The sequence below is a fragment of the Penicillium chermesinum genome (assembly GCF_028974085.1).
Source record: "Penicillium chermesinum strain IBT 19713 chromosome Unknown utg000006l:1.0-2335141.0:1.0-2336784.0, whole genome shotgun sequence".
Classification (NCBI taxonomy): domain Eukaryota; kingdom Fungi; phylum Ascomycota; class Eurotiomycetes; order Eurotiales; family Aspergillaceae; genus Penicillium; species Penicillium chermesinum.
The window spans coordinates 773,917-787,421 of NW_026695316.1; the positions used below are offsets into that span (position 1 = coordinate 773,917).

General features: G+C 51.7%; 6 protein-coding genes across 6 annotated transcripts; 2 read left to right on the top strand and 4 right to left on the bottom strand.

The window, feature by feature from the left end:
- Nucleotides 1-12: 12 nt before the first annotated feature.
- Nucleotides 13-1,314, top strand: N7468_008075 (COP9 signalosome complex subunit 6; the record flags this gene model as incomplete). The annotated part of the gene is made up of 2 exons (XM_058477371.1): nt 13-277; nt 350-1,314. 2 exons carry the CDS (start codon nt 13-15, stop codon nt 1,312-1,314), a joined length of 1,230 nt encoding a protein of 409 aa, XP_058327716.1.
- Nucleotides 1,315-1,876: 562 nt separating this feature from the next.
- N7468_008076 (OSTA/TMEM184 family protein) lies at nt 1,877-3,721 on the bottom strand (the record flags this gene model as incomplete). Its single annotated transcript, XM_058477372.1, has 6 exons — nt 1,877-2,644; nt 2,698-2,847; nt 2,902-3,027; nt 3,093-3,396; nt 3,481-3,631; nt 3,679-3,721. The coding sequence occupies 6 exons, from the start codon at nt 3,719-3,721 to the stop codon at nt 1,877-1,879; spliced, it is 1,542 nt and encodes a 513-aa protein (XP_058327717.1).
- A 668-nt stretch (nt 3,722-4,389) lies between these two features.
- N7468_008077 (SAP domain protein) lies at nt 4,390-6,096 on the bottom strand (the record flags this gene model as incomplete). The annotated part of the gene is made up of 1 exon (XM_058477373.1): nt 4,390-6,096. The coding sequence occupies one exon, from the start codon at nt 6,094-6,096 to the stop codon at nt 4,390-4,392; it is 1,707 nt and encodes a 568-aa protein (XP_058327718.1).
- Nucleotides 6,097-6,793: 697 nt separating this feature from the next.
- aguA (alpha-glucuronidase) lies at nt 6,794-9,300 on the bottom strand (the record flags this gene model as incomplete). The annotated part of the gene is made up of 3 exons (XM_058477374.1): nt 6,794-8,540; nt 8,587-8,711; nt 8,821-9,300. 3 exons carry the CDS (start codon nt 9,298-9,300, stop codon nt 6,794-6,796), a joined length of 2,352 nt encoding a protein of 783 aa, XP_058327719.1.
- An 817-nt stretch (nt 9,301-10,117) lies between these two features.
- On the bottom strand, nt 10,118-10,729 carry N7468_008079 (60S ribosomal eL30 domain-containing protein; the record flags this gene model as incomplete). The annotated part of the gene is made up of 3 exons (XM_058477375.1): nt 10,118-10,276; nt 10,439-10,593; nt 10,660-10,729. 3 exons carry the CDS (start codon nt 10,727-10,729, stop codon nt 10,118-10,120), a joined length of 384 nt encoding a protein of 127 aa, XP_058327720.1.
- Nucleotides 10,730-11,019: 290 nt separating this feature from the next.
- Nucleotides 11,020-12,636, top strand: met2 (homoserine O-acetyltransferase; the record flags this gene model as incomplete). The annotated part of the gene is made up of 3 exons (XM_058477376.1): nt 11,020-11,059; nt 11,122-11,512; nt 11,580-12,636. The coding sequence occupies 3 exons, from the start codon at nt 11,020-11,022 to the stop codon at nt 12,634-12,636; spliced, it is 1,488 nt and encodes a 495-aa protein (XP_058327721.1).
- Nucleotides 12,637-13,505: the final 869 nt, after the last annotated feature.

The following is a 13,505-nucleotide window of genomic DNA, read 5'->3' on the forward strand; positions in this document are numbered from 1 at the left end:
CTGGGAATCAAGATGGATTCCCCTCGGTCTCTTGTATCCCAGAAGTCTTCGGACTCTGGGCTGACTGTCCAGCTCCATCCTCTCGTTCTCCTCTCGATCTCCGACCATATCACTCGACACGCCGCCCGCCAGCAGCAAGGCCCCATTGTTGGTGCCCTTCTAGGACAACAAAATGGCCGGCAAGTCACGTTGGAGCAGGTCTTCGAGTGTCCCGTGACCGAGACCGATGGAGAGGTTTCTGTTCCTCCAGTATGGTTTGAAGAGCGAGTGCAGCAATGTTAGTATCATATCTCCCATCCCCGCAGTGAGGTCGATTTGCTTTGCCATACCCGCGACTAACACTTATCAGTCAAGGATGTTCACAAAGACCCGCCTCTTGACATTGTTGGATGGTGGTCAACTGCGCCTCCCACCGGCCCTACTCCCTCCCACCTCCCCCTTCATCGACAGATCCTCCAGGACTACAATGATTCAGCTGTATTCTTGGCATTCCATCCTTCACAGCTCCAATCGGCCGAATCGCGCGCCGCGAAACTCCCATTGACGATCTACGAGAGTGTCCTCGAAGGTGATAATGCTGGGGATACGTCAAAGGACATGCAGATTGACGGCGAGGAGTTAACATCAAGCATTCGCTTCCGCGAGCTGCCGTACACCGTGGAAACCGGTGAAGCCGAGATGATTGGGGTAGATACGATCGCCAAGAACTCCCACGCAGCTTCTTGGGTTGCGCCTATCCCCAAGGGCCAGAGCGAGGGCCAAGGATCTGACGACCCGTCAAAGCCACAAGCAAGCCAGCCAGCCCAACTAACCCAGGAAGAAGAAGAACGTACGTGTGCTGGCCATTCTACTCGACTTGTTCTAACGTCAAAATCAGTGATCGGAAATCTCAACACACGCATAAATGCCATCCGCATGTTCCAATCGCGCATTTCCCTTATCAAGGACTACATTCTCAGCATCTCTGGGCCAGATGCTGGAGCAAACTCTAATACCGCAGTTTCACACCCTATTCTCCGCGACATCAATGCCCTTGTTTCAAACCTCTCTCTCCTTACGCCGCCTGAAGATTCCGAATTCTCTGCAGAGGTTGCCTCGCAAACTAACGATGTACTCCTCGCCTCTCTTCTGGGTCAAATGGGTGAAAATGTGAGGGCGATACGCGAACTAGGCCGGGCATCTGCTATCATCCAGGGCGCGCGTCAAACAACCGCCTCTCGCAAGAATCCCAATGCCATGAACACCCGGTTCGAAGATGAGCTGTTCTCCGAACACTTGATGCAAGGAGATGGGCAATACAGCATGTATTCTTGAATGCACAGTAAAAGCTGCAGAAGACGATCCTACAGTATCCTGCAGCTGCTACTTGATGAACTCCAATGATATCCATAGGCCTGAGGGGAAAGGCGCGCTTGAATTCTTGGTTTGGCTTTGCTTTGATCGCATTTTCAGATTATCTGCCAACCCCAAAGCCCCAACGAAATTACGAACTAAAACAAATATGTGTTTCCGCTACTCAATCTTGGACTTGTATCAAGGTAATCCGAATTCTTCAATCGTTAGATGCTACTGTACAGTACACGCCACCAGATGTTTTAAAAATAAAGCACAATGGGATAAAAAGGCCCGGGTCGTCCTCCAAGAGACATTGCACCATTGCACCGGAAGAAGTAGGAAAGGACATGCCAACATATGGCGGGTATTCATATCCATAATCAAAACAGAAGCAGCTCATGGGTAGCGTGGAAGAAATTAAAAAAAAAAAGGCAAAAAGGGACGAAGCTTCAGCCACCCGGAGTTCAGAATCAATAAGGGCATGGTACCATGGGAGACTGAATCAAAATGAACCAACATTATACGCAAATAGTCATAATGATCATGGACGATGGAAACTTTCAGGATACGGCGGTGGGGGTTGGTAAGGATCCGGCACCGGCATTGACGGCTCAGGAATAGGCATGGGGACCTGCTCCGTGAGCGGGCCTGTCGGATAAGGGTTGTGAATGGCATCGTGGGGTTCATAAGGTGTGATGTGCGGCGGCGTAGGGTCGTAGTACGAGGGCTGGCTGTGCGGCGGATAATAGCGACCACCGCCATGGAGATAGTCGTCTTCCTCTCCGTAGGGCGAGGTACCCAGGTGCGAGGCTTCAGGATTGGACTGGGCGTTTGCCAATAGTATCGCATCCTCCTCGTCTGGGGCCATGCCGTAACGGCCTCCACTCATAGAGCCCGCAGGGCCCTGGTAGGCCGTGCCGTCGACTCCGGAGGTCTGGAGGCCGATTGTCTCGTTGTGTTGCCGGTAGCTGATGTCTTCGGTGCGGCGCTTACGACCGACGAAGACCCAGCGAACACTGCGTCCAATGGCCTTGAATAGGTCCAGAGGGTTCATTGCATCAACTAGCGCCCTGACGCCCCATTTGCCGCCTTCGTAAGAACTCTTGCCAGCGCCGTAGAAGTCGGTTACCTCGCTTTCCGAGCTCGAAATGACATATGGCCTCCAGGGGAAAGCCCAGAGGTGCATGATGGAGAAGATGAACATTTCGATATTGAGCAGGAGCTCTCCAATGCCGTATTTAAGATCATTCATGGCCATTTTATCTGTTGCTTTGATAGCACCACCTGAGACCAGAAGACTGATCAATGTCTAAAAAGGGTCATTAGTTAACTGGAGAGGTAAGGCAGGATATTGGACCTTACAGTTTGCCAGAATGACAAGAAAATGACAAGCTTGATAGACAAAACCTTCATGAAAGGTCTGTGCTCTGCGATGTCGTCCTTGATCTGGATGTAGAATTGAATCAAACAGTACATGGCTACCGTGACACTGGCAGATTCAATGGCAAGGACCTACTGTAGGGTTAGTCAAATCCTATACAACTCCAAGAGCTATGAGGAACCTACCCAGATATGCGCAAAGGCAGGGCTCAGCGACTCTTCACAGTATCTTCCAGTTGCTTGGGTAGCGACCGCAACAATGGTCATCAGAACACGCATCGCGCAGTACTGGAAAATTCCAGCCCAAACGACCTATTAAAACACCCACCCATTAGCTGATGCTCAAACCCACTGTATTCAACCGATGCAATTCTCACATTGAACCACGTCAAGCCGCTGCGCGGGTTCCGCCAGGCTCCACGATGTCCGAAACAGCATTTCCACTTCTGAAACCAAGGCAGCGGCCAAACCCAAGACTTGGGCGTCACTCCGCGGAAATAATCCTTCTGGCTATGCAAGTCCGGGGCGATGTACGAGCACATGAGGGAGAAAAAAGAGGCGATCGCGAACGCTTCGTAACAGTCCCCGAGGACCTCGAAGTAGACGGCGTCGTGGTAGAAGAGGATACTGAGCCATGCGACAACGGAGTAAATGGGTACCATCCAGAGAATGCGAATTATACTATCGCGGAGAGACGCGGGCAATTAGTCAAGCGGTCGGGTCGGCACGCGCGGGAGCCTCGAAGAGCCAGGAATGGGAACGTACTGCCGTTGCTGGACTGGTTTGCTGTAATGCGTTGCATGACCGACGATCAGGAACAGTGAGACGGCGCAGGCAAGCACGCCACATACGCCGCCCACGATAAGGGCCATCTCATGGAAGGTGATGCCGCCATCCCAAAGGTCGGCCTCGGAGACTACAACGGTTAGCTTGCTATAGACGGATCTCGATCAACAGACATACTCTTTTCCTTCTCTTCGGTGGTATTACACACTGTCCAGACCATCCTAGCTGGGTTGTGACAAGACGCGACAAAAGGAGTGAGAGGTGAAAGGGGGAAGAAGGCGGCGGGTCGTCTGTTTTTTCTGCCGCTCTTTTGTTGATGGTGATCAACAGGATCAACAGGGGACAAGCGCGGCAATATGAAGGAAGAAGATCGGAATCAGGTTAAGCCTTGATGCCGTGTGGCTTATAGAAGTCTCCATCAAAGCCACTAGCCACGTTCTGTGAGCCGGGGGGAGCCTGGACACCCCAGGCTTTGCGCTTTTTTTTTTTCCCCCTTTCGTGATTGGACTGTCAGCTGTTTGAGTATTGAGCCTGGTTATTTTTGGCAACACCCAACTTACTTTTTGGTGCAATCGGTCTTGTCCGCCATCCAGTAAATGAACCAAACAGGAACCGGTGGCTCCGTGCCTGACTATGATAGACCTGGCGAGGAGAGGGGCATAAAAAAAGTTAAAGATTTCTCCGATAGGAGGGCCCAAATTCCTTTTTCCCTAATGGGGTTACTGGGAATGAAGCATTCTGTGCCACTAGATCTTATCCATTGAAAATATTTTCATTAATACGTTGCCTAGTCATACACAGCTGCCTGGTCTATAGTACAGTTCTGCCACGTTCCTACGCAGGGAGCAGAATTCCCTGGTCTTCACTGATCATCAATTTGTGAGGGGCTTAATACCCGCGACCATAGTAGCCTCGGCCGCCTCGTCCGCCCCGTCCGCCTCTTCCGGTACGCATATTTGGACGTGATCCAGGCCCATACTCAGGTCCAAGATCGACAAAGTAGTCATCATCCTCAAAGGTGATACGGCGCATCTCGTTTCCTCCTCGGCGTGGAACTGGACCCTTTTTGAGCAACTCGTCGAACTGGTCTAGACGCTTGTCGGCGACGGATCGAGGGACTCTCTTATAGTAGAGCTTGGGCTTTGTAGTGGTTGAGTCGAACAGCTCATCCAGGGGCTTAAAGCCCTGTCCGGAGTGTGAGGAATGTTTGGGGTCTACTGGAGCTTGGGTAAGGCTGCCACGAGGGCCCAGGGGCGGTGTTCGGTTGAAGCCAGGTTCGCGCGATCGCGACGCACCAGGTCGAGTACTTCCCACCTCAGAAAGAACAGCCGTGACTCCGTCGTCCCCGTCGCGCTCATATTGAATCTCCCAACGGACAGGTGGGCCGGCTCGGCTTCGCGATGATTCTTCAGTACGGATCCACTCTTCAACTTTGTCGTCGGGGATGAAATCGACCCGTAGAGTCTTGCGGTTACGCTCGTTGGGCCAAATCATTCCATGGAGACTTGCACGGACACGACTCGCAGAAGCGATATCGCGGAACTTGACAAAACAGTGCGTTTTGATGGCATCGAGAAAGAACTCCTGTATAACATCAGGGGCCGGCTCGGTATCGATAGGAGCCGCAAGAGCGACTAGGTGTTTCTGGAGGGCAGCGGGCTGCAGTGGACGCATGAGGCCATCAATGTAGAGTGCAGAGGTTGCTGGGTGCACAGCGGGCTCCACATCCATATCAGGCATGGCGATATCCTCCTGCATGGGAGTAGGTGCAGTAGGAGCCACAAGATCTCGAAAACGCGCATCTTTGGCAGGTGCCGGTCCGTCCTTCTGAGGCAGTGATCTGACAGTCTCATCTTTGGAGAGTTCGTTGTCGTCCTTCGCGGGGCCGATAGATTGATCCTCTTCCGCCCGCGACTTTTTTTTCGCAATTGCCTCTGCTGTGGGAACAGGGCTTTGGCTGCGGCGCTTGCGCTTGCGCTTGTCTTCTAAGGCTTCTTCCACTGGGACAGGTGTTGACAACCTTGTATTGGCTTCGGATGTCTGGAGTGCAGGGACATCCCCAGGTTTTGCTGAACCAGCGCTCTCCTCATTAGCATTTTCCCCTCCTTGATCCACCAGCTCAGCCTCAGCCTCAGTTGAAGCTGGGTTTTCAACGACATCCTGGTTCTTTGTAGCCACTTGGTCATTGCCTTCTTTTGACCCATTCGCGGGCTCAATTGGTTCATTAGCTTGATCCCCTTTCGCCGGCTCACTATTTTCGGTGTGGGCGGGGGGCGAGGGCTGTTCTTCATTTTCTTCGGAGGCGTTCTGTTGAGGTTCTTCGGCGGGCTCTGCAGATTTCTGTTCTGACGTTTGGGTGGTATCCTGCTCGATTGTTTCGGGTCCATTATCCTTGGTAGGTTCAGGCTCAGGCTGGGGCTCGAGCTGGGTTTCGGTGTTGGATGGAGCTGTTGAATCTTCAGATCGGGCGACCGCGTCTTGTTCGTTCAGTTTGTCGATGAATTGTTGCTTCAGGCGCAGGCCAGTTTGGGGAATGCCGCGCCTCTTGAGCTCAGCCTTCAGGTCTGCGACCTTCCAAGAAGAGAAGTCGGTCATTCTGGCGGTTCATGCAGGTGGGAGGTCGGTGAGGGTGAAACGAAGAAAGCAAGAAACGAATCTGGGGACGCGCCGGAATGCGGCCGATGATGGTTCCGCTAACCTAATGTAGGCTAGCGTGACCCCACATTGATTTCTGACGATTTCCAATTTCGTTTACTTGGCGTATTTATGGTGTATAAATTTTGAAGATTGACTATATCTCTTCTGTTGCCGCTTTCTTGAATATTCATGGGCCAATTTAGCTTCCCTTAATTCAGTAAGCGGTATGATAGCTCTTTGATAACCTTGCTTAGCAGGATTACCCGTGTGTCGCTAGCGACAAATAATGATATATACTAATTGAGTGGCTTTATATGTAGGATGGATATGGAACTGTCCGGGAATTGGACATTTCTAGCTCTTTTAGTAAAGAATTATCTGGAGTTGCACTGGAAGTGAGTTGCAGTGAAAGTATGTTAATGGTACTACTGTCTACCAGTGGCCAAATCTTGTAACCGCGACCTGGACTCCATGTTGTCATCTATTCGGCTAAAGGCGAAGCAAATGTGATGAACTTCAATTTGAAGCTGAGTTTAGTTTGCAAAAAATACTCTCCAGAATTGGTGCCAACATCATATATTGTAATTGCCTGGTTTGGGAGCTCCCCACTGAAAGGGGCATCGAAAGTATGAGGCATCGAAAGTATAGGTCATACCTAATCAACAACCCCGCGGGGAAGGAAAGAGATGTAATCAAGCGGTGCTGGTTCGACTCCATTAGGTGACCCGACGACCTTCAAGACGTCGCCTTTTCTGATCTCCACGTCTTGGAACTTGATACGTGTGGCTGAGTGACCATCAAGATAAACTGAAGGTGTATGGCTCAAATAGTCTTCATTGTTGCCCACCCATTCGCCAACGCTTTGATCATTCAAAGATACCTTCCAATGTGATCTTCCCCCATACAGATCATAATAATTGACAGCCAAGTCGTAGGTTCCTGACTCAAAGTCAAGGGTCGTAGTAGCCACCCCCGCGGTATCATTGGAAGCCGTGACAATAGCGACTGCCCCAGACGCAGTTTCAAATGGACTTACATCATAGGTTTTGTAGCCATCCAGGTCCATATCCTCTGCTTCAATCCGCCAGGGATGGTTGCCAACACGTTTTCTTGCGTCCGGAATGCCCGAGAGATTGTAGTAGAAACCATTGATAGCATCTCTCCAGATAATAGAATGGCCTGCCTGATACTCAAGTCGCCGCCGAATGTGCGAAAATCGCTCGCTGTCAACTTTCCCCTTCAGCGAGTTCCATTGGTCGAGAAAGTCTTGAGCGCTTTCTGCTCCGTCATAATGTGCGTCGTAGAAATGTTGAATCACGGTCTTCCCAGAATGTAGACGGTGCGTATAGTTGACGTGGTGGAACCATAACAGAAGATGGTCTGGGGTGGTCTCAACATTTTCATATTTCGCTGCTATCTCATCAGGGTATTGGCTCGTGTAACCTGTGCCGTTTGAGACCGTGCGATCCATGCCGATAGTGAGATGGTCGGCACGGGTCCACTGGCCCCAACCGTTGTTGTCTTGGGAGGCTGGATTGGGCCCATAGTGGGTATAAAGGATATCTGTAAGAGTCTGAATCCCCAAATTGCCGCTGTAGTTCTCGTAGGCCGGCCAGGATTCCATGGAAATCTTGATGACCGTCTCAAGTACTGATTGATCCATACCGAATGTGAGTCGGACCCAATCTTGAAGTATGTCTTGCGGGTCGTCGGCCGGATTCCAGGCTAAGCGACCATAGGCGTAGAAATTTGACATCGACAGATGGCTTCCGAGCCATGTCATGTTCGTTCCAACATTGACAACGGCGGCATATCCACCGAGAGGGCGGTTGAAGCGGTCGCCGCTGATGATGTCGCTGACAACAGACGGCTGATGATCAATCCGTAGGTCAAAGTCCAAGACGGTCTTCCACAAAGGAGGGAGATAAACCACATGAGACTGCTGTCCCAGATACTCCTGGGTCACTTCCAGCTCAATAGCAGTGCTGGTGTTGAAAAGATTTGCAAACAGTGGAGACGTCGGCTCGCGTACCTGGAAATCAATAGGCCCGTACTTAATCTGCACCACAACGTTGTCGTCAAACTTTCCGTCCAAAGGCTTGAAAAAGTTAACAGCCGCCTTGGCTCTATCTGCATCCCAGTTCGATTCATTGAGCTGGTTGTAAACAAAAGCACGAAACATGACTACGCCGCCATACGGCTGCACTGCCCTGGCAAACACATTGGCACCCTGTGCTAGCGTTCGATTATATGACTGAGGGCCAGGCTCTCCCTCCGAGTCCGCCTTGATGAGATATCCAGCCAGATCAGGTACATGCTGGTATACTTGGTCGGTCATATTGGACCACCATCGTTCGACAGATGGATCCAGAGGGTCGAAAGTATCGAGCCCCCCCGAGCGTCTGAGGAGAGGCAAAGTTGAGGGAGATCCCGATCTGAACTCCGTACGGTCGAAAGACATCCGCGATTCTTCCTAGCCCCTTGATATTTTCCGAGGTCAGAAGGGTAGCATTTGCGTTGACATTGTTGACAACTATCGCATTGAGTTTGATGGATGACAGGAGACGAGCATACTGGCGGACGCGTGTCAAATTACTCACAACTCTACCATTTTTGAAGAAGATAGAGGAGCCCCCCATATCCCCGCTCAATGCTCCCATCCATGTTGTCCCACTGGTTCACCCAGCGAATCGGAGCAGCCGGATTGCTTGCATAGGCCACTTCGGACATGTTGCCGTGAGCAAGGAGTGATAAGTACTCATATGCTCCATACAGAGCACCCCTTTCGTTTTGACCCAATATTTTGACTTGGTGGCCCTCTGTACTGAGCCAAAAGCCATCAGGGATGAGGTCAGGTAGACCATTTAGTGACCCATAGGCATTCTGGTACTGCTCCAGCGTTCCAACAATGATAGACGAAGAATTGCCTCCACCGCGTACTATCCGGATACTTTTACCATATATGCTTTTCAGTCCGTTTTGTAGCTCCTCCCCAGCAGTGCGTACGGGACTGCTTGCGGTTGAATTGAGAATGGAAACAGTCGACGGTAGCTTGGACTGACAGTCCTGAGAACAAGGCAACGGCGCATATCGCAACCAGCCATCTAGGCCGGTCTCCGCCGAGGCCGCCGCCACAAGCACTGATAAGACGGCAGCTTTCATCTTGGGACCGTGGCGTAATGATCTGATAACTCTGGGAAGCCACTCCCCGACTCATTTATAAGAGCGTACAAGGACACATTCCCTCGGCAGATTCTCGGAGACTGATGCTAAATTCCCCCATGGGGGGGACATTCAGGCTAAACATGTCTAGCCTGAAATCAGACTTCAGGCTATAATCAGCGGCGATCGTCTGTTCAGATCTGTCGAAGGATAATTGCGGGCGTCGGTGGATCCTTGGCATTCCCCGCCAATTATCCATTTGAGAACGTGGGGGTTGGCGGCACTCAGACGTCGGTACAATGAAACCCGAACTCCAAGGGAAGTTGAAGTCCTGGTCGCTTAGTGGTACTCATGTTTGAAGATGGGTGCTCGCAGCTCAAATTGCGACTACGAAAATAAGTCAAGATCTAAATGGAACGTGGTTTGGGGGTTTCCCGTAAAATATACACCAACCATAGCAGTAGAAATTTGCCGATTTGAAGAGCTTGATTTCCGAATTGTATTCCATTAGGACTTAGAGATTTAAAAGGGGGATGTATCGTGGGAGCCCATGAACAGAAAAGCAGAAGAGTTGCCTACGGGCAGCAAATGTCAAATGACCTTGGTAAATAATGTCACTGACGATAGAAGTAGAAACAGATACAACTGGGGTATCATAAATCATCTGAACGCCTTTGCCCAGCCATGAACTCCGATGATTAAAAAAAAAAGCGCGAAAGTAGCTTAGTGTATCGTTGTCGTGTATCGTTGTCTCATAATGATAGGAGAACCTTCCCGCGCCATACTGAACACGTCTTTGGGAAGACACTATGGCCTATCAAAGTTTGGATATTTTGAGATGAGGCAAGGGCGCGGGTGCAGGCTCAGGCTCGGACGCATCAGGAGCAGGAGATTCAATGATATCCGAATCACCGGGGTCCATAACGACGAGCACAGAGCAGGGAAATAATTTCCCGCAGGCCGTGCCAAGATCAATCTATGATGAACATCAGCGTGTGAGCTCTCCGGGATCCTGAATAGAAATCCCATCGCTGAGCAACCTCACCCTCCGGAGTCGCAAGCCGACCTCATGGAAGAGTGGCGCAGCTGGCTCCTGGGGGCACCCGTGAGGGTATTGGGTGAAGTGGGGCCGACGTACATTCGTTCCGCTGTAATGGTGGACCGCGGTGCGCGAAACCATGGCAAGATACTCGAGTTCGGCGCGCTGAAGAGGGGGGCAATTGCGTGCGAACACGACGATCTTTGCATGTCCTGCACGAATGGCTTTCCGGGAAGCTTTCGTGCCCATGAACACTAAGACTCGTTACTGTTTGTTGATGGAGCATCCTGGTCCTGCAGAATCGTTTCAGGACTGCTTACGTTTTCCCGATTTCATCACCAGGTTGAGGCGGGATGCCAAGTTATCGACACGAGTCTTTTTCTTGCTCATCTTGGCTTTGGGAATTGGAAAGCTGTAGAGAAATGACACGAGAACGCAAGACGGAGGCGACGCGACTTGGTAGAAGAAGAGAACAAGGATGAAATTCTGCCAATGACGTGGGTCTAAAGAACACTCCGCCTATGTACGATTCACCGCCCGAGTACTGATTGGATGTATGCCCCCGCGGGGTCCCTGACTCACTTAGTGGGGCCGTAGAATAAATTGGAATATTTCTGCAGTTCGGATCCCTCTTTCATTCAACCTTGTCCACATTGATTGTTCCATTCCACGCCATTACAATGGCTTCCGAAACGAGCGGTGCTGCTCCTGGAAAACTTCGTCAGTTTCCCCCTCCCATTGCAATTCCTCCTTTGGCAATGAACGGCTACTAAATCCCGTAGAGAGAGTCGATTCCCAGCCAGAAAACCCCTACGCCAGGTTGATTGAGGACCAATCCATCGCAGTGGTACCTTCATTCACCCTCGAGTCTGGCGTCACACTATATAACGTCCCTGTTGCATATACCACCCGCGGTGTCTTGTCGCCGAAGGGCGACAATGCGTTGGTCATTTGTCATGCCTTGAGTGGGAGCGCCGATGTCGCCGATTGGTGGGGCCCACTCCTAGGAGGCCCCGGGCAGGCATTCGATGTATCGCGGTTCTTCATTGTCTGTTTAAACAGTCTGGGGAGTCCATATGGAAGTGCAAGTGCCGTGACATATAAACATGGTAAGCCTGAGAATGGCTACTATGGTCCGGAGTTCCCTCTCACTACCGTCCGGGACGACGTCAAGTAAGCACCCATGACATGAAGACTTACGAGAAGCGTCTCTCTTCAAAAAACTGACCGTACTTTTTAGCATCCACAAAATCGTTTTAGACGACCTCGGTGTCAAGCAGATCGCGGCTGTTGTTGGAGGGTCCATGGGAGGAATGCTCACCCTAGAGTACGCTTTCTTCGGCAAGGACTATGTCCGCGCTATTGTCCCCATCGCTACCTCTGCGCGCCATTCTGCATGGTGCATCAGTTGGGGTGAAGCTCAACGACAGAGCATTTACTCTGATCCCAAATACGACGATGGCTATTACCCATTCGATGATCCACCAGCTACTGGTCTCGGTGCTGCGCGCATGTCGGCGCTTCTCACCTACCGCAGCAGAAACTCATTCGAGTCTCGCTTTGGCCGCAATGTACCTGACCCATCCAAGCGGCAGAACATTAATGGAGTTGAGAGGAACCCTTCACCTCCAAATGAGCACTGGGCTATTCACAACGATGGTCACCGGGGCGGCGCAACTTCTCGGTCCGAGAGCAGACAAGACTCGCCTGCTCCTCAAACTGAAGTCCAATACATGGACCCCCAGTTCTCTGGCACCAAGACATTCTCTGTGCCTACGCCGCAACCTAAGACTGACGCAGCCGGTCGCTCTCGCCCCCCGACCTATTTCTCAGCTCAGTCCTACCTGCGCTACCAAGGCGACAAGTTCATCAAGCGATTTGATGCCAACTGCTACATTGCAATGACCCGCAAACTTGATACCCATGATGTGTCGCGCCAGCGTGCTGATCAGAACTCGGACAATCCGGTCTACGATGCTCTTTCACAGATCCAGCAGCCGGCTCTTGTCCTGGGCATTGAGTCAGACGGTCTCTTCACATTCTCAGAGCAGCAAGAGCTTGCGGCGGGAATCCACAACTCACGACTAAAGCGTATCGAAAGTCCCGAGGGCCATGATGCCTTCCTCCTGCAGTTCGAGCAAGTGAACCGTCACATTGTCGAATTCTTCCACGAGGTCCTGCCGGACCTGATGGCCCACACCAGCGCTGAAGGCGCCGCAGCCCTCGCCAGTGTCAACAAGCTCACCAAGAGTAGCACCTTTGGCGAGGCCGAAGTGGAGGACATGACCGCGTGGTAATCCACCATAGCAAGTAGAACCGCGCCGGCGCAGTGCATGCTGCAGCCCCCCCATGCCCCAGTCCCAGGCATGAACTCTCGCCCTGACTCAACCCCGGGATGAGGAGTTCATTTATTCCTTGGGCCGGCGAGGCATGGCGCACCAGGGGAAGTAGAGGTTGCCGTTCTTTTTCCGTTCCGCTAGTCAGGGAGATGAGCATCCAACTGCCTCTCTCGAATTTCGCTTGGCCTGATCCATGACCGAGATGACTGCACAAGAAGCATCCAACTGCTCTCCATCAGACCCGCCCTCTGGGTCAATTTCTCCAACAAAATTTCACTCCAGGGGTTGATGGGTCAATTTCAATCTCGACGCCCGTTGTGGCGAACTTGTGTGACTCGGTCACATCCTTTTTTTTGGGGTACTAGTACATATCATGATACAATGAAGCATACATTTCATGGTCTGTCTCTAAAGTCTCCACCACGTAACATTGCGTAACAGCGACTGTAGCATTCAAGATTAAAGGTACAGGGTTAGCCCGGGGGAGGGGAGGGTAGAATATGAGTAGCGACCGTGCAAGCCCACGCTTTCCCCGAATCCCTGCATGGCCCTCCCACAAGGTTGGCCTGAAAGAATTCGAAACCAATGGGCGCGTCGAATTCCCAATTCACGGCGATTGTCTGAGCCCTGCTGCATAGAGAGCAAATGGGCCCACGTCACTGCTCGCCAGGGAAGCGAGGCCATGGGAACTGCACGCGACGTGCCCCCGACTGCATCGCTGGCGGGATCTACGCTGCAACGGGAAAGGAAAATGATTTGCGCTGCATCGTGTAGACAAATGTTCATGTGGCTTTGTTGATCCTCGGCCGACTGACCGATGACGCGTG